Raw genomic sequence first — 20,454 nt, forward strand, 5'->3', positions numbered from 1 at the left:
ATTTCTGATCAGTTTTCCCTGAAAACAGAATCTCACAGTTGAAAGAGACACTAGTAGTCCAGTGCACTACCTAATAGGCTCATTCACTCACGCAGGCTGTGAACAAACCTCTTAGAAGCTGTGGGAGTAGGGATGGGAAGAGAATTTGTCTCTAAGAAGCTCACAGTGAAGGAGGCAGAAACGTCTGAGCAGCACATACAACAGGTGCCCGACAGCCAGTGTGAAAGGCATGAATTAAGAGGACTACACAATGCAAGAGCAAAAGAGACACATACCTTTCTATACAGATTTATATAGAATCATACCATTCATATTACACTGCAATTCCCCTTTTTAATATAAACGTATAATTTGAAATATCATCCATTTCAATACATAAAGTTCTACCTTGAGTCATCAACAACAAGCACCTGCCATAACCTCTTCACTAGTCTCCTGCTCTGGAGCGTGTGGGCAGAAGCAAGGCCAGCAAGAGTCTATATCTGTAATGGGAATATCTTTCCACTAGCATTGTTTGGAATTGACCACACACATAGTAGAAATGAAGAGCACAGATTTTTATCAGATTTTATTGAATTTTAACTTCCATACAGAAAACACATCTACTTAAAAAAAGAAACAAAAATGTACCTAGAGCTAACCTATGTCCACTGGTCTGTCTGTCTCTGCTCCTGAGAGTTCATGTGCTGCTAGCTGATCTGCTACACGCAATACCTCAGTGAGCCCCTTGTCACACCAGTGCAAGTCTATTGGTAAGCTAGTCTGCAAAAATGACACTGTTGCAGAGTACAAGATTTTTTAATTTCATAATAGGTATTGTTAAATCATCCTCACAAATAAGGCTGTATTAATCTACATTTTTATCACAGTATGTGAAAATGAGTGGTATCTTCATTCTTCTCAATGTAGTTCTATTATATTTAATGATGATTTTCTTTCGTTGGCATGGAGGGTGGCATTTCTTTTCATCACATGTACCTTGGAGTACTTACAGTCTGTTTTTAACTCCTTTAAAAATATTTAAACTTTTAAATGTATTTAAACATTTATTTATTGGCTAATCAATTTTAGATAATACTATTGATTCCTACTATTCTATCATCCCATTTTCTACTTTATGCCCTTGTTCTGTTCTATTATTATATACAGATGTAACTGTGTATATACTACTCTTTTTGCTGATTTTACTAGGTGCCAGAAAGAAGAGTAGAACTGAAGGCCTTTATTTTGACATCATTTGCTAGATGTCCTGAAGAATGCATATAGTGTGGGAACAGCTGCCACAGTGGTGAACAGGACAGAGTCCAGAATGTAATTATTGTGGCAAGAGAAAATTCAATGTTAAAAACATGTCCATTTTCCCTATATTTAATCTACAAAATGAAAACACATCCCAAAGTCACTAGAATGATGATGATGATGATGACAGTGATGATGATGATGATGATAGCAACTAAATTCAGTGACTGCCCAAACATGTATCTCTTTTAATAGTAAAAACAATCCAACCAGGTCATATTCCTACCCTATATTACCAATAAGAAAATAGAGGTTTATAAAAAGGTGAGCAATCTCCCCAAGGTTACAAGTGATAAGCGGAAGGGCTGATATTTTCATTTTAATTGGATGATAATGATATAGGTATTGAAAAAATTATTCCAAAGAAGATAACTAAGAACATCAGTACTCGAAGCTAAAGTATTGAAGTCAGTTTTCACAAATACCTTCAAGCAAAAGAAAAGAATTGTATCTTTCATTTTCATTCACTTTTCTCAAAATGCTTTCATGAGTGAGAGGAGAGGAGAGCCTATATACCAGGGTACCAAACCCCTAAGTTTATTTTTAAAACTGCAAAAGGATAAGAAGTTTACAGACAGAAAAAGAGAAATGAGTGGGCGATATGAAAGTGGAGAAGAGGGAGTTGAGCAAATGTACTGAAGACAAAATTTTAGGGACTAGGAAATAGTAAGCAATGTCAAAAATTTCAGAAGTTAGAAGTGCTGAAGATGAAAGCAATTTCTGAATTTTATGATTGGCAGGTGGCTGATAACTTGTAAAAAATAGTTTGGTAGACTGACAGAGCTATAAATCAGATTCTAGAGATTAGAAAGGGAACACCCAGGATAGACTACTGTCAGGAAAGGTTTGGCAAGGAAAATGAGACAGGACTATAATCTTTCCAAGAATCATAGGAGGGGTAACTATTTGTATTATAAGATAAAGGATAACTTAGCACTTCTGCAGCAAAAGGAAAGAAGTTAATAGAAAGAAACAGACTTGTGATTAAATAGTAAAGTTAGAATAATTGTAAAGCAAGACCTATAGTGATTTGAGATAATATTATCTTATATTTGCATCATGCTTTACAATTTGCATAGCACTTTCACAGCAAGAATCTCTCCTATTCATTGTATAACGCTGTGAGACAGGTATAGTAAGAATTTTTACTTAATTTTACTCAAGATAACTGAGACTCAATGAGGTTTACAACAGTCCAGGGCAGTGAAAGAGAACAAGCTCTGGGTTCTTAGCAAAAATCTTGGCTCTGTTTCTTACCGTACAGTGAGTAAGTTGCTTGGCTTCTGGAGGCCTCAATTTCCTAACTAGAAAAATGGGAATAATACTTCCCAGGTTCCAAAGATGATCAGATAAATATAGACAAAGAAGCTGGCATGGGGCCTGGAGAAAAGTAGACACTCCATAAATCATAGCAACACTCTGTCCAGAAGCCAGAATTCACTAATCACTTACTTGTGTCTGATAACTCCTTGATATAGAAAACCTAAGGCACTGTAGCCATAAAGAATGATAAATCCAAATGAAAAGGGTACAAAAGCAGAGGACAAAGGATTTGGGGAACAAAGATGAGGCTGTGGCTAATTCAACCTGCTGAGACAGGAGGAGAACCCTGACCAAGGAGAACTCCAAAGAGAAGATGGTACCTGAGGTGGATGCTGATGGATAGCTAGCTCACTGGTGGGTGAAAGGGTTGAAGGGCGAGTACCCAGAAAGATTCAAGGGCGTTAAAGCAAATTGGGCATACAAACTTAATCAGCTCAAGATCACCTTATACCTTACTCAGCACCCTAAACAGCAAAGAAGAGGTGATGACACATGTGCATGCTCCTCCACACCCTCAGTGACTCTACAAATGAGAGAAAAATCCTTCTGAAAAACAACCAGAATGGGAAAAGGTCCAAAGAGGCTACTGGAGATTCAAAAAATTCGGAGGTGTTTCCAGCAGTTACACAATCAGGCCTGAGGTGCTCTGAGGAACAGTCACTATGACAATGCAGTCAGGAAGTGCAGCCCCACCCTGAGGGTCCCCTGCCTTTTATGCTCAGTTTACATCTTCCACACAATGTCAGATACTACATAGGATGTTTCAGTGATCACAGGCCACTGAGTCCCTCAAGGTCACTATAGGCACAGTCAGGATGTGGCTGCTCCCCCGCCTGCCCTGGCAAAGCTGAAGTACAGGGACCTAACATCTTGTGCTCCCCCTAAACGAGGGGCCTGCAGGTTCAGGGGCAACTCATCAAAGTCTGCCTATAATACGCAAGTAAGACATCTCCCTTCCCAATTTTCTTCTTTGCATGATACCACTAGTAAAACCTTTTACCACTACCATCTAGAGACCCCAAAACAATAGAAAAGGACAACACGCAACATGCAAAACCTCATAAGCATACCAGAGCCAGAGGTCAACATAAACATAGTAAAACTGTAAAGTAGTAATATGCAATCATAAAAAATAGTAATGGTAAAAGTGCATTTTGAGGATTTTGTTTTGTCGTACCTTGCATCAGTTCAAACTCTTTTACAGTTTTACAAGTGTGTCTTACTACCATTTTTGTATTGTTTCATTGACTTTAATCCAGAAATAGATCTCTAGAATCCTTTGATTCCTCTTCCTCAAAAAGAAATAGGAAGAAAACTATGCTATTATTTTGGTGGATATTGCTCTCAACCACAGTTGCTAGATAATAAAGTTCAATAAATGCTCCACTATTTTGGTTAAAAAAAAGTGACATGTGGGTTTACAAACTTTCAATGGTCAAAGAACTATACCTTATCAATATAATCAACATGGTAAAATGGTATATATAGATTAGGTCTTTCTTAAAAGAATGCAATTTAGTAATATCACAAAATCCACAGAAACAATATTGTTTAAATAATTACAGAAATATTAGTCAGTAAGAAATTAACTGAACAATTCTTTGAAGCACACTCTGAGTCAGATTTAGGAGTTCAACTTCTGATGCACCCCAATTAAGATAAAGAAAGTACTTGGACATCACTTCCAAAAATCTTGGCACTCAACTTAGTAAAAATATAAAACATAATTAAATACAGTCAGTAAATACAGGTTGAAACTTAAGGTAAACATAGGCTACAGTCTTACCCTATTCTATTCACTAAGTAAAACTAAGTAAAAGCAAGACAAATACTTACAAGCACTCACCGCAGAATGAACAAGATGGCCTGCCAGAAGACATGTGTAGACTGGGAAAATGCATACTTGAAAAAAGCAGATTATCTGACAACATTGTCAGGGGAACTAATACTAACTTTATCAAAAGAAAATGAAATAGAATGCTTTCAGCATCAAGAATGATTGTCCTAAGCATGATTATAATGTGAGAGATGGATGGAATTTTGAAATGTTTAGCATTGAAAGCAACAGGAAAAGCTACTGTTTTATTTGGCTTAAAGAAATGAAAAAAAGGTGGCAATAAAAGAACTGAATGGGGGGCCTCCCCGGTGGCGCAGCGGTTGAGCGCTGGGTTGCGAAGCTGCGCGCGGCCTCTGCGGCGCCGGTTCGATCCCCGGCTGCTCCCCGGCCACCAGAGGAGGGTCCCACATGGCGCGCAGACCTCTCCTGCCGCCCGCTGCTCCCCTCAGCAGTGTACTTCGGTCCTTCTGCCTGCTCTGCTCCCCGCTCTGGCTCTGGTGAATTCTCTCGCCCTCCCGCGCTTCTGACTGTACCCAGTGCATGTATAAACAAAACAAACAAAGAAACCAGCAAACAAATAAATAAAGCATGCCTCTATAAAAAAAAAAAAAAAAAAAAAAAAAAAAAAAAAAAGTTAAAAGAACTGAATGACACTACAAACCTGTTTACCTTTTGATAATTACATTGTACTGAAAATAAAGATTGCTTTTCTGCTATTTTATGACAAATCAGAAATTCCTTGTTGACTTCTGAAGTTACAAGCAAGAAAATTGTTTCAGCCAAACTTCCTGGTAATCAGGGAACAACTTCCTTACTGGTGCAAATTAGCTATATAGCTCACTGGATATTACAGTAAACATAAATCAAAGCTAAAATGAACACATATAGCACAATTCATCATCACCCAGACAACAGAATCAGTCCCTGACTTTAGCAAGAGAGAATAACAATATTACACTGATAAGGCATTAGGTGACAGAATCTCCATCACAGAGGCTAGAGCCAAAAAATCAGGATAGCAGTGACACCTCCATTTGAAATAGTCTCTCCTTTAGCTTCTTACATGTATCAATATGTGAAATCAAATACCCATATCTTAAACAATTCTTTGTTGTAATTTGACAATTGAAAGTTTATAAACCCATGTCACATTTTTTTTTAACCAGAATAGTAGGGCATTTATTGAACTTTAGCATCTAGCAACTGTGGTGGAGAGCAATATCCACCAAAATAGTAAGAATAACCAAAAACAATGAGAAAGGGCAGCTGTATGTATAACAAACAGCTTAGTGGGTTTATAAGATTAGAGGAACCAACAGCTAGATATATCCAGACATTTGGAAATCCTATAAAACAAAGAATCTGGTCTCTTCAACAAGTTGATAACATGGAAAAGGTAGAAGATGGGGCAGAAGCATGAGACATGAAGAACTGCTCCAGAGTATGAAACTTAGGAAACAGAAAAACTAAATGAAATGGTCCCGTGATTTCAACAAGATTTGATACTATCAAGGAAATATAAACATAGACTGGATATTAGATGATGTCAACAAAAAGCTGTGAACTTTATTAGGTAAAAATATATTGGGGTTATATTAGAAAATATCCAAAGTTGCTAGATACATAGTAAATACATAAGAATCAGATGGCATGAATCTAGGGCTTACTTTAAAAACACTTCAGCATCAACACAGATGAGGTGGGAATACAGACTGAGTGGAAAGCAATGAAGAGGTCTCTAAAAAGACTAAAAATAGATCTGTCATACAATCTAGTAATACCACTCCTAGGTATCTATCCAAAAAATATAAAAACATTAATTCAAAAGGAAACCTGCACTCCCATGTTTATCGCAAAGCTATACACAATAGCCAAAATGTGAAACAAGTGGATCAAGAAGAATATGGAATATTATTCAGCATTAAAGAACTAACGCCCATCTTATTCAAATTGTTTTTAAAAATACAAGAAGGAAGACCACTTCTATTGACCTTACTACTAAACTTTTTAGCCAAAGCTATCTATTTAGCCAGAGCTATACGTGTAGCCACAGCTAATAACACATTTTATGTTACCAACTTTACTCTAATACTGAAACGAGACAATGACAGCACAGGAAAGGATTTAGAAATTTTCACTTTGTTTCGCTCTTCTAACCTCAACCCCAAACTATTATATTTTCCCTTTCGTTCTCATCCATTAGCTGTGCATCTCAATCTATTCTAGTCAATCAAGATTATGAAACCTCAAACTAACTATCTGCCATTTAAGATACTTAAAACAGATGTTCAATCTCCCCAATTTTTATAGTCCCATCTGCATCATTTTCCTGGTTCTTTTACTTAGTTGATAGTCAAGTTAATTTGAAGCCAGAAAGAAAAAGAAAAATATCAGATGGTCTCACTCATAGCAGGAATCTAGAAAACTTAAATAAGGGACCAGGAAAATGAATATCTATAAGAAAGTGAAAATCATAATCAACAAACAACTATGAACCAGAGACACTTTATGGGGGGGGAGGGTCAAAATAAAGGGGTTGCAATTGTTTGGGGAATATAAAAATAAAATTAAAAAAAAAACTTTAATTAAATAAATGGAAGTCACTTGTGTATCTTGAGTAGGTTACACTGTTCTCCCAGAACAGCTAGTGATTTATTACTCAAAGAACCAACAAGCATGGTAGAAAGCTCCATCATCAAATGTGCATTTTGATGACCTCCAAAGGGTCACACTGCTTTCAACAAATGTAATAAATGAAAATATCATCCACAAAAATATGATATTCTCTTTACCAAAAAAATGCATCCCTGGATTACTTTTAATAAGGGTTTTCTATTACTGATTTAGACACAGGTCTAATCAATGATTATCAATATGTATTAAGAGCCTGCAGTGTATAATCTGCATTTCACTGCAAACAGAAATCAGATAGACTTTGTTCTTAAGAGTTTTAAGATATGGTTGACAGACACATTTAGTGATATGACACATAGGAACACATATTCAGAAGATGAACAGTATAGTATTTATTTAGGCTGAAAGTAGAGTGGCAGCAGGAGCTACAGACTAGTACAGAACTAAAGGTTCATGGACTATAGGTAAAATTTCACAGATAAGACTGCAAAAGAAGGCAAAGATTCAGGCTCTGTCTCTTGAGACAGAAGGGGATCTAGCAAGGAGACACAGAATTTAATTTGGCTGAGGTAAATTGGGGGTGGGGGGTAAGGGTGGTGGGAGAGAAATAGAAGGGCAAGCTATACCCAACAAATAACTGTGGATATGTATATTTATTGTTAAAAAAAAAAAAACAGTAGGTCAATGACAGCTCCAAATTTACTTTTCAGGCAGTAATGTGACCCCACCACCTTGAAGAGGAAAGTCACCAAAAATGGGTTCTTCTGAAGTCAGACACTGGGCTCCTCCACTCTGGAAACTGTGACACTGGGAAACACTAGCCAGAGCAACTTCTTGTTCAAGTAATCTTTTTCTAACTTCAAAATTCCTGATAAGCAGCCGAAAACTAATTTGACACTTGAAATACATTTTAGACGAGTGTTTCCATCAGAGGAGAATCGGCCCCTCCTTCAAAAAATTTTAGAGATCACTAAAATGTATCTTTTAGAATGGACCATTCTCTAAAAGAATGACCAAGATGGTCAATCCATAGGATAATGTCCATTTTAGTACTAATAATACAAATATTATCTCATTAAATCCTGAGTTATATCAAGTAGAGAAAATTATACCCCCTATTTTATAGATAATCTTGCAAAGATGCTTAGAGAATAAATATCTTTCCAAAGTTAATCTATAGCTTGTTTAATGGTGGATTTAAGACTTCCCAGTTCTCTCCAACTTCAGGAACATGGTCCTGGCCATGCTGCCATGCCAGCTCCAGTGTGCCCATCATTTGCAATGGTCAGTTTGGACAATAAGACTCATCTCTGTGACTGGAGAGCAGAGTGAGAACTCCCAGCTTGTTTGCAGGCTTAGGGATCTCTGTGCACAGGCTCCAGAGTTAGCTGGCAACATAAAGATGTTCTAATGTTGTATTTTTGGTAAAAATGGATAGGAATGGTCACTATTTTTTATATAATTTTTTTAAAAGATTTATTTATTTATACAAGCACTGGGTACAGTCAGAAGGGCGGAGGGTGAGAGAATTCACCAGAGCCAGAGCGGGGAGCAGAGCAGGCAGAAGGACCGAAGTACACTGCTGAGGGGAGCTGAGGGCGGCAGGAGAGGTCTGCGCGCCATGTGGGACCCTCCTCCGGTGGCCGGGGAGCAGCCGGGGATGGAACCCGCACTGCAGAGGCTGCGGGCAGCTTCGCAACCCAGCACTCAACCGCTGCACCACCGGGGAGGCCCTATAATAGTTTTTATTTAATGGTCACTATCAAACTTTTTAGGGATCTCATACTTAATTAATGCATATAAATACCAAGTGAATTATATCTTTCCAAGTCTTCAAATATTCTTGTATGATATTCACAGAATCACCATGTAGCCACATTCTACTTACTGAGTACAGTTAAATAACAAAAATACTGCTTACATTTAAGGCTAAATGATCAATTAAAATAAGGGGGCCCTGTTATGGAGGAATACCACATAAAAATTATAGCAGCAAAATTTAAAAAGAAATAATATATCTAATTTAATTACTTCCCAATGTCAAAAAATAAATATTTTATATAAACATGAGAAGCATTAATAAAAAATATTTAGTATCCCTTTACGCTACATTTTTTTCCTTTATGCGACATTTTGACCAAGTAAATCTTTCTTTGAAAAAAATTTTAAAAGAGAAATTAATTTTTACACAACCATAGGGAGCAGTGTCTGAATTTTGGCAATGATAAAACATACTTATGAAATAAATACATTTATAAAACAAACATGCTAGGTTATAAACTAGTCTAAGCATTAAAATAAAATACTGATTTTTAATAACAGCTTATGCACTTTCATAAAGTAGATGGCTAAAGTTGAATTTGGGATACAGTTATAAAAAATAGTAGCTAACAAAGTATTGCTATCTAAAGGTTATGAAATAATGACGCTCTGTAAATAAGATTAGTTTTGGGAATGGAGATGTAACAGAGAAGCCAAAGAGAGGAAAATGAATGAAAATTAAATGGTTAAGTTCTTTAGAACACTAACCAATCTTAGGATCCCTCCTCTTGCCCAAAAGCAAAATTGTATACTGCTTTTATGACAAATTCCAAAAGAAATCATATTGATGTACTTAATGCCCATTACTTGACATTGAATAATGCACAGTAACAAAGGCTTTAAAGCTTAATACCAATCAAATAACTATATTATCAGGATAAAGGCCAATATGTTTTAATGAGGAAAAAGAAAACAAAACTTGTATTTCTTTTCATTACTTAAATCAATCTTAACTCTCTTAGTTGCATATCTCAAAAATAAACTATAAGAGAAAAATGTTGATGATTTGTTAAAGAGCAGGAAACAGTTTTTTTTTTTTAATTACTAGTATGCACATAAAGTTGTTTGGGGTGCACTTTTAAGTGTGTACACTTTGAACAAACTTGGGTTTACAAGAAAATATAAAGATGACAGAGATAGGGTATATTTAGGGGAAAAAAAATTTCTACTACCATGCCACAATATAATAACAGGCAAATACAGAAGCCAGAAGAGTATTTCAATCAAGTTTCCCAAATTTTTATTTCATTTATATCCTTCCAGATGAGCCAATAATGTGTTGCCAACATGTTCAAATAAAAACAAGAAAATCACACAGCACCATGCCAACTACTACTTTATGCTTCCATGCTTCAACAAATATTTGCTGAGCACCAGAAAGGGGATACAACCAGGGTTCTAGCAAAGTCTCAGTCCCCAAAATATTCACAATCTAGTACGAGAACAAGGAAGCTGCCAAAGGGGAGAGGAAGGGAGGAAAAGGCCAGATTCTGGACACCCATGGAGAGATATGTAAAAGTTTTAAACAAGGATATGACCTCAGAGACACAAGAACAGGCCTGTGGGGGAGCACTAAAGTATGACTGAGAACACAGCATAATGTACCAGATGAGATAATATATGGGCAGATGCTGACCATGCCAGCAGAATGCCAAACTCTGAAGGCATATGGTTTTGTTACATGCACAACTAAATGAAGAGAGTAGTTGCATAAATAATGTGCAATGTGCTCAATAAACATTTCCTTCTTCCTTCTCATGAGTATTTCTCAAAAAACTTACCTTTCTGCACGAATCACACCACTGTAGTAGGGGGGATCCCAAGGCATTAATTCCTACAATGGAATAATTCACTGTATGAAAGCTATTGACTATTTCACAGTCTTACCAATAATTTAGTCAGCTTATAAAATGTACACCTATTATTATATTATTATATCAGAATCCATGATTTAGAAGGAAATATCTGCTTCTTTATTTTCACTTGCCTGTAATCAATGAGTAGAGAGGCATAAATAAGGCATAATGCCAGAATATGGGAGAAAGGTCAACAAATGTCATCTAAAATGTAAATTAACATGGATTAATTCAGCCCCATTGAAAATTCTTCCAAAAATGTAACACATATATTAATCCCTAAAATATATTGCAGGTAAGATTAGGGTACTAAAAGGTAAGATTAAGGTTCTTTCTAAATCTAAGCAAGAAGCTAAGGGTGGATCCCAAAAATGAAAGGAACAATTTAAAATATTAACTAAGACAGAATTAACTCTAATCTAGGCAAAGAAAAGTTATGTCATAAGGAAGTATTATTGTTTTGTTTAACAACTAGTACAGAATAATAAAAGAAAGGAGAGTTTAAATAACTGAGTAGATCATCCTTAAGGACTCCCCACACCAATGCTTGCCTGTTTTGCGACTACCTGTGATTGCCTGATTTTGACATACTGTGTCTGAGCCCATCTCCTACAACTCTTTCCCTTGTCACTCCACTTTGGCCACACCTCTATAGACAACCCCACAAACCTGTAGCACCCTTGAACCAAATGATAACCAGTGTCCTAATAAGTGGAATTCTATTAGGATATCCCAACTACTTAGCAACCTTCTGGCTATACCATAAGGACACCCTGATTGTACTGTAAGAGCCTGTAATCATTTATTCATATGAACGAAAACAACACAAATGTTTTTAGGGTGGGGTTATGTTTTGTCAGTCAATATTGATCTGTTTACTGAGTTCCACAATTCAGCAAACAAATGAGAAAACCTCAACATTAACACTGGTGGTTAAAACTGCCACCTGCCAGATAAAGCCTCCACTGAGGATCCTTAAAGGCTGCCTCTGAGAATCCAGATATCCAGGAGTATATATTAATATGCATTGTATTAATATACATTTATAAGTGTGTATGTGCATATGTATTTTATATCAATCAACAAAAATAATGATTTCCTAGAAATAACAGGTTCATGATATGGATCAAATGTCTCAATGTATTCACCAAAACCAAAGATTAGAAATGAGATTACATACACCATCAGCATATCAGAGAAGTTCTAGAGTCAAAAGATAGTTACATCAATATTACAGTGTTTATATTATAATAAAAATAATCCAACATAGTCACTTACAGAATTTTGAGGATTTAGTTTCATTTTCATCCTTTGTATCATCTCAAAATCTTTTATAGTTCTGGAAAATAGGTTTACCATTGTTAGGACAAAATACTAATTACATTAAAAAAAAACTAGTTTGTTTATGTTTATGTTACTTTCTAACATTCATAATAAAATTAGAAGTAATTTGTACTGCAACTATAAACCAGTATTTATTCAAATTTTACATATGTAAGAAGAAACTGCAATATGTACCTCAGTAAATTACTACAGTGTCTACCTTAAAAAAGCATCTTGGCAGATATAAATCTTGAAAGCACTAAGGTTTGGGGAAATTAACAATGTTACACAAGCATTCAGAGTATTTCAAATCACTACTTTTTGCTATAACTTAAAAGGTAGAAGGCTAATAAATTACTTTCCAAAAAAGAACATTAACATAGATTATATTTAAGATTGGTATTCACAATTTTTCCTCTACAGAAAAACTTTGTTGTGTTAATAACCAAATACGTACTTAATATTTTAGGATATGAAATTTCTGTCAGAATTAACTCACATATAATTATAAAAATCTAAAGGTATATTTGCTAAAAATGCAAATTATTCCTACATACAAGTGGAGAAAGAACACTAAAATTAGCCAACAATGCAAAGTGGAACAAATTCAAATAAATGCATAAATTAACACCTCCTCTTCATTATATCAAAGTCACAGCAGTTCACTAATTAAGAGAAAACTAAAAATTTTAAATATAATCCAAATTAGAAAGGATTGTGTTCTAAAGCATGAGTTTATAATAGAAAATGAAAATTTGAACTCAAATTTAATATGTTGGTGAGGTCAAAAAGGCAAACAAAATTTTAGACAGCATCATAAAAAAAGAAATGAGAGAACACTGCCCTCATTAACAAAGCATGACGTGCCGCTCCCTGGAACCCAGGTCTCTGGAAGCGAATTGGATCACCGCCCCTCAATAAAGCACTGCAGAGGGCAGTGCAGGACAGTGATGTAACCTAAGACACTGGGCAACATGAAAGGAGAAGGCAGAAGTAGAACAAGCCCCACTAAAAGACAGTAAAACACTTCAGCTTGAAATTACAAACACTGAGACAGAGCATTCTTAAAATACACAATAGCAAAAAGCACAGATCAATTTACTAAAATATTACCTATATTTTGGTCAAAAGAAGAGAAATACAACTTTCTGAACTTGATATAAAATTGATAGGTACAATTCAAATATAGGTACAGTTCAAAAAGATCTGGAAGATGTTTTAAATTTCATATCAATGATGGGTTCCTAAAAGACAATTAGCTGGTTAATTAGAAGGAAGGGCTAAGCTTTTAATATTGTCAATTTAGGAAGAAAATTGTATCTTTCAAAGTGTGCCTTATAGTTACTAAAATCTCTCGTGGAATAGTCCATGGATCTCACCCATTCATCCTACATGTACATTCCTAATTGGTCACTTACTAATTTTTTTATAAATCAAGACTTTTTTTTTACTTTAATTTTTTTTTTATTTTTATATTCCCCATACAATTACACACTTCTTATCTTGACCCCAATCCTCCTTTCCCTGCTGCCCCCCCCCCAGTTTGTATGGTTCATAGTTGTTTGTTGATTTTGTAAATCAAGTCTTTTAAAAAATGACATATTTCAAAGAGTAAAATAAAAACGAACCTTTCAGAAAGTTTGTCAGATAGTTTCTCAAGGAACTGCATGACAGTCTCTAAAAATAAAATCCAAAAGAAAGTATTTTGAATTACATAACGTGAACACACCTGCTAAAATTATAATATGATGATCATAATCAATATACTACAATGCCCTAAAGGGATGATTTTGAAAGGAAAACTGGTTGCTAACAAACGTATACTAGGTATACAGTAAACATTTCTAGATGATGATGATCTCTCTATCAGAAAAATAAAGAAACATAGTAATAATCCAAAGCTTTATATTATATCACCAAATGAAAAAAGTTAATGGGAGGCTACAGAAACAAAACCAAAATTTTAATGCGTTTCTATCTATACATATGTGCAAGAGAAAAAATAATTTTCTTAGACATCTAATTTTTATGAATTTTTTAAGAGATAGTTAGGCTGATTTGTTCATAAAAACCAATACAGTTTAGATAACATGATTCACTGAAAATTAGTTTTTAAAAATCAATGTTATTTTTATTTTTATATACAGTTGCAGAATAATTTATTTAGGATCAACATTAAAAGAAAAGAAACCAAAAATAGAACATTAAAAATTTAAACTTCGTTAGAATTTTTTTTTTTTTTTTTTTTTTGTGGGACCCTCGCCAGTGACCGGGGAACAAACCAGCGTTGCAGAGGCTGTGGGCAGCCTCACAGCCCAGCGGTCAACCACTGCACCACCAGGGGAGGCCCTGTTAGAATTTTTTAAGTACTTAAAATACTTCAGCTGTAAGTCATTATATCCATTTTATAAATTCATAAAGGCAAGACAGTGACATTATCATTATTTCCCATGACAGAAAGTTTTTCATGTATATTTCTGAATCTAGCATGTTTTGTCATTGATTTATATGTACTGAGTTTTCATATACATATTTTAGAATTTGTCACAAACATTTTTAAAATTTCCCAAATGATCTTCTACATGGTTTTAAGTTTCTTGCTCTCTTTAATTTATCTCCTTTCTGAGTAAAATGAAAGGTTGAGGAAAAATGAAAGTTAATCTAAACCAGTAAGTCATGAGGTTCCTTGCCACTGTCAATGCTTAAAAGCTTATATAAGAATAATTCAAAAAACACTGCCTCGTGTGCCACTTAGTATTAGGAATTTTAGAAAAAGCTGTTATTAACTTAAAAATGAAATCACATTTCAAGATATACCCACTGTCATAAAGAAGTGTTTTCAAACAAAATTTTGTATACATTTTGTATATCTAAATAACCACTGTTTACTTTCACCCATTTTGATTTTCTAGCTATATATGAAAAAATATACCTCAATTAATCTCTCTGGGAAATTGTCCTCATGAAAGAATGAGTTTGAAATCCACAGAGAGTAATAAAGGCCTGACTGGAAAGTTACTTCCTAATTCACATGAACACCCACCTTTAGCTTTGCTTACCCCCTTCCTACCTTCCTCCTCTACTGAAAGCTCACCATTCCTTCACTATTCACCTCAAGTTTCACTTCCTTCATAAGACCTCAACAGTCACAGAGAATCTGACAAGTTTATTGAACTCCCCAAATCCTACAGCACTGTTTAATCTACTATGCATTTGGCATAGAAAAGACAACAAGACACCAATTTGTATCATTACTCCCATGTATATACATCTGAGATCCCAACTAAATCTGAAATCCTTCAAGGAGACACAGGGCCACATCCTGTGTGACTATGTACACAAAGGTCTAAATGCAAAATATTACCACTTCTTCATTTAGATGCAAAAACACCATCCCTACATGCTCACATTCCTAATTCCTTTCTTTATTCAATTTTCTCCACAACTTGTACTAACAAGTTGTTATTAATAACCTACCACATTCCTTATTTATTTTGCTCTTATCTGTCTTCCTTACAAATATAAACAAGAGCAGGAATTTCCATCTGCTTTTTTATGCTGGTTTGTTTCTAGTAGTGATTAGAATATCTGACATATAGTAGGCCCTCAAAAAATACTTGCTGAATCATGAATGAAAGTAAAGAATATATGGGTGACATCACATAGGGCACTTAGTCTCAAGCAGCCTATGGAAATCCATAAGTTTAGAGCTGTGCATTTCAGATCTGCCACTCTTCAGCAACAAAATGTACCCTTAGATTCCTTATCGTCAAAATAAATACAAACATCCACCTCACAAGGCTGCAGAAGTATTAAATGAAATAATGGTCCAGAATAAGCACTGAATAATATTATAATATGTATAATTATAATATAATATAATCACAAATATTAAAACAATCTGGGGAAACCAGTGACTGCAGTAAGACATACAAAATGTCCAAATAATATCTATTTGGAGCCAAAACTATGTGAAACAAATTATAATTGTTTTATGCGTTCAGGGACAAGAGATTCCAAGAGAAATGAAAAACTTTAACAGGCTTTATTAAAGATGTGAGTTTTGAACTGACCACTAAAAAATTGGATAGGATTTTAATAGATACTGGAAAGTGGGAGCTGTTCCCCATGTGGGAAATATGAGCAACGTAATGAATATGACATCCCTATGGCTTAACAGAAAGCCTGAACAGATAAAGGTCTTACAGGAGGAATGTGGGGAACTAAATAAGGGATCAAGAAAAAAAAAAAAAACCAACAATAATAATAAATAAAAAAAATTAGCAGGCAACGTAAATCAGAGACATTCTGCAAAGGAGGGAGCAGTAGAGGAATCAAAACAGGGGAGAGAAGAGTTCAAGGGACTATGGTAATGGTCCATGGGTAAATTGGTGGTGAGAATTTTACAGGGAATACACCTGAAAACAAAAAGCATACAAGCATTGTACAAAAATGAACAATGACGTAAAAAAAAAAAAATACACACACACACACACACACACACACACACACACACACAGAGTAAGGGTGGATCTAAGAAAACTTTAGAGAACATATGAACATCCTAGAGAAATGGATAAACATGGAAGGAATAAAGACAGGATAGAAATAAGGATGTAGGGGCCTCCCGGGTGGCGCAGCGGTTGAGCGCTGGGCTGCAATGCTGCTTGCAGCCTCTGCAGCACCGGTTCGATCCCCGCCGGCGAGGGTCCCACATGGCACGCAGACCTCTCCTGCCACCCGCTGCTCCCTTCAGCAGTGTATTTCGTCAGTCTGCCTGTTCTGTTCCCCGCTCTGGCTTTGGTGAATTCCCTCACCCTCCCGCGCTTCTGATTGTACCCAGTGCTTGTATAAATAAATAAAAAAAAAAGGATGTAGTCTTCCTTCCACATGGAGTTAACTTCTCTTCTCTTAGAATAAGTTCTCTTACCTATAGAAGGCACACTCATCCAATCCACTACCAGAACCCTAGGGAACCCATCACATCATTTCCTCTTCCCTTTCAAAACATCATCAAGCCTTATAAAATCAACCTCCAAAGTACATCTGGAATCTGAACAGCTCCACCGTGATATCACTACAACCCTACTCCTCACTTAGTGTTTGAATTATATCTGTAACTTTATAAATACCTTTGAAAAAATTTATTATATACATTTTCATTATTATTTTGTCACATTTTCTTCTATACTATAAATCATTAAAGAACTCAACAGAGCACAAGGTAAGTTTAATACAAACCAAGGAAAGAAGCATCCCCCTTTCTAGAATAAACCTTCCCAAACAATATTCCTATATCAGAATAGGTTTATAGGAGTACATATTTTCATATGACCTACATTTATTCTTATCTTCAACAGAAATATTGATTTTTCATCCCTTTTCATACTAACCCTATCCATTTGGTTAGATTGAACAGACATTAGCTGACTCAAAATGAAAATAAATTTAAATTAACATCAATGAAAAGTTAAGGATGATTTATTGGCAACATTCAGATGAAATAAAATAACTTCATTGTGCAGAATATATCCCAAATTATTTGCTCTATTAAAATAATCATTACTATCTAAAGATCAGGGCCTCCCTGGTGGCACAAGGGGTTAAGGCACAACCTTATGAAGCTGTCCGCAGCCTCTGCAGCACAGAGTTCAATCCCCCGGCCAGCAAGGGAGCAACCCACATGGCACAGCAGACCTCTCCTGACTCGCCTACTGCTCCCCTCAGCAGTGTACTTCGGTCAATCTGCCTGTTCTGTTCCTCACTCTGTCTCTGGTGAATCCTTTCACACACACCCCCTCCACACACCTCTGGCCTGTACCCCCACTCTTGTATGCATAAATAAATAAATCTTAAAAAAAAAATCTACATCTCAACAAATGGGTCTCTGCATACATTAAAAATAGAATACTATCACTTCTCGGCCTTTTGGCTAAGATCAAGTGTAAAATTAGGATACTAATTTATAGCTATTTTCAATTCTATAAAAATCTTATTTTGTCCTTAAGAGTTGGGTAAACAGGCCTACCTGGATTTTTAGCTATTGTTCCTTGGAGAGCTCTGTGGGAATATGTAGAATACCCAACTAATTTTGCCAGAAGATCTCTGTTGCTGAGCAGTTCATCTAAACATTTCAATTGACCAGCAGTGGGATAAAGAAATATTTTATAAGCAGCTTCTCGTACCTATATTTTAAAAGTAAATGGTAAAAGTAATAACATAAGTTCTTATGCAATAATAATATACATTAAGCCTACTATCTCATTCTGCAGGTGATCATTGCTTTAAAAATAAAATAATGGTTTACACATTGAATAAAACATTTAGATGCATAAACTAGTATGAATACAACAACATACTTCACTGGTGTTTTTATAATAGTGTATGATAGGGAAAACTTTTACCCAATTTATATGCCATAAAGCATAAAGGTGTCATAAATAGCCTTTAACCAGGTGAAGTGAAGAGTACATGCACTAAAAATCTGAGTTGTCTAAAATGTCAATTACTAATGATATCTATCACACTTTAAAAATGAGGAGTTCTTTATGAGACATGAATAATTAAATTATTATCATTATGGAATAATCCCACAGTTGAATTTTTAGGGTATAGTAACACTGAAATATTTTTAAGGTATGAATATATAATCATGGAGTTTAGGGTTAAAACAGTAGCAACACACAGATGGGACCTGAGCTATAAAGAGAATGAAATACATATACCAAGTCATCAGGCGCTTCTGCATGTAGGCCATCAATTACCACGTGGTCACCAGTGAGTACAAAGTTATGGTGGATATGTTCTGGTAAGAGATGCTTCTCAATCTTATTAGGAAAGTTGGTTCCCATAAGAAATGAACTACTCAAATCCAAGATTTTAACATTCAGGTCCACTGCTTTTTTACGCTACATATGTGGGGGGAGGGAGAGAAGGAATAAAAGTTACCTAAAGGCATTTAAAATATTTCACAACTAATTTAACAGATAACCTGTAAAGATGAAAAATCAACATATATGATTGAATTATAACTTTATAAGATACTAAACATATTAAAAATGAATATTGAATATATTTTTGCCATAAGCAATACATAATATGCTGTAAATAATATAATAGTTTAATATTTAATATCCTGACAAAAAGTGATCCTCTGGATAATAGTGTCTATGCTTTAAGATTTACATAACTTCTAGAGTTATATTTTATAACTAGTTAAATAACTAATCTTTGACATTAATAATGTTAGGAAGTAGGGCCTCCCTGGTGGCACAGGCGGTTGAGTGCTGCACTGTGAAGCTGTCCGGCCAGCCAGGGAGAAACCCACATGGCGAGGCAGACCTCTCCTGCCTCACCCGCTGCTCCCCTCAGCAGTGTATCTCAGTAGACCTGCCTGTTCTGCTCCCCACTCTGTCTCTGGTGAATCCTCTCATCCTCCCGCGCATCTGGCCTGTACCCTGGTTCTTGTATAAATAAATAAATCTTTAAAAAATAATAATAGGGCCTCCCTGGTGGCACAACGGGTTGAGTGCAGCGCTGTGAAGCTGTCCACAGCCTCTGCAGCGCCGGTTTGATTCCCATCCGGCCAAGGAGAATCCCACATTGCAAGGCAGACCTCTCCCGTTTTGTCCGCTGCTCCGCTCAGCAGTGCTTTCAGTCTGTCTGCCTGTTCTGCTCCCCGCTCTGTCTCTGGTGAATCCTCTCACCCTCCCGCGCATCTGGCCTGTACCCCAGTTCTTGTATAAATAAATAAATCTTTAAAAAATAATCATAATAATATTAGGAAGTAGAGAATCCTCCCATCACCCCCCAAAAAATTCTTAGTTAAGTGAATCAGAGAACAGTTAGATAGTTGAACCTATTCAACATCATGCCTAAATGTTTAGACTAAACGAATTAAGTATTTGAAGGGAGGACTAGAAAATATGTTGCAAAGATTAGACAAAATGGGTAGAGGAAAGAAAAACGATTAATACAGTTGTTTGCCAGAGTGGCGCAACATCCAGAAGTGGAAATGCACTTTAAAAACTTTAATTGTGCATATTTTTGAGTGGCTAATTGTGAGTGGTGAGAGAAACTAGACTGGAGCCGTGAGAAAGCAACTAAAACTGTTGCACCTGGTACCTCCAGCTCTCAGACAGCAAGAGTGATAATGCAGGTTATATGATAGTGCTGTTGGTTTCTTTTAAAGATTTATTTATGCACACAAGAACTAGGGTACAGGCCAGAGGTGTGGGGTACGAGAGGATTCACCAGAGACAGAGTAGGGAACAGAACAGACAGACTGACCTAATTACACTGCTGAGGGGAGCAGCAGGCGAGTCAGGAGAGGTCTGCTGTGCCATGTAGGTAGCTCCCTGG

The 20,454-nt window shown here is 35.8% G+C and overlaps 1 protein-coding gene and 1 pseudogene across 5 annotated transcripts in view; one reads left to right on the forward strand and one right to left on the reverse strand.

The window, feature by feature from the left end:
* Positions 1-20,454, reverse strand: part of MIPEP (mitochondrial intermediate peptidase) — a 144,371-nt gene that overhangs the window by 101,494 nt on the left and 22,423 nt on the right. For all 5 annotated transcript variants that reach the window (XR_008554419.1, XM_037527029.2, XM_037527031.2 and 2 more), the window contains exons 6-10: positions 18,819-19,001; positions 18,122-18,278; positions 13,722-13,770; positions 12,049-12,109; positions 10,696-10,748 (exon numbers count right to left, since the gene is read on the reverse strand). Coding sequence is in view for 4 of the 5 variants with exons in the window: in XM_037527029.2 (XP_037382926.1) it covers positions 10,696-10,748; positions 12,049-12,109; positions 13,722-13,770; positions 18,122-18,278; positions 18,819-19,001 (503 nt within the window). In the remaining variant the exon portion in view is untranslated. The remainder of the gene's footprint in view (positions 1-10,695; positions 10,749-12,048; positions 12,110-13,721; positions 13,771-18,121; positions 18,279-18,818; positions 19,002-20,454) is intronic.
* LOC119260071 (U2 spliceosomal RNA) lies at positions 18,006-18,140 on the forward strand (annotated as a pseudogene).

This window comes from Talpa occidentalis, unplaced genomic scaffold, assembly GCF_014898055.3.
Source record: "Talpa occidentalis isolate TD23 unplaced genomic scaffold, MPIMG_talOcc4v2.1 talOcc4.5, whole genome shotgun sequence".
NCBI classification, from domain to species: domain Eukaryota; kingdom Metazoa; phylum Chordata; class Mammalia; order Eulipotyphla; family Talpidae; genus Talpa; species Talpa occidentalis.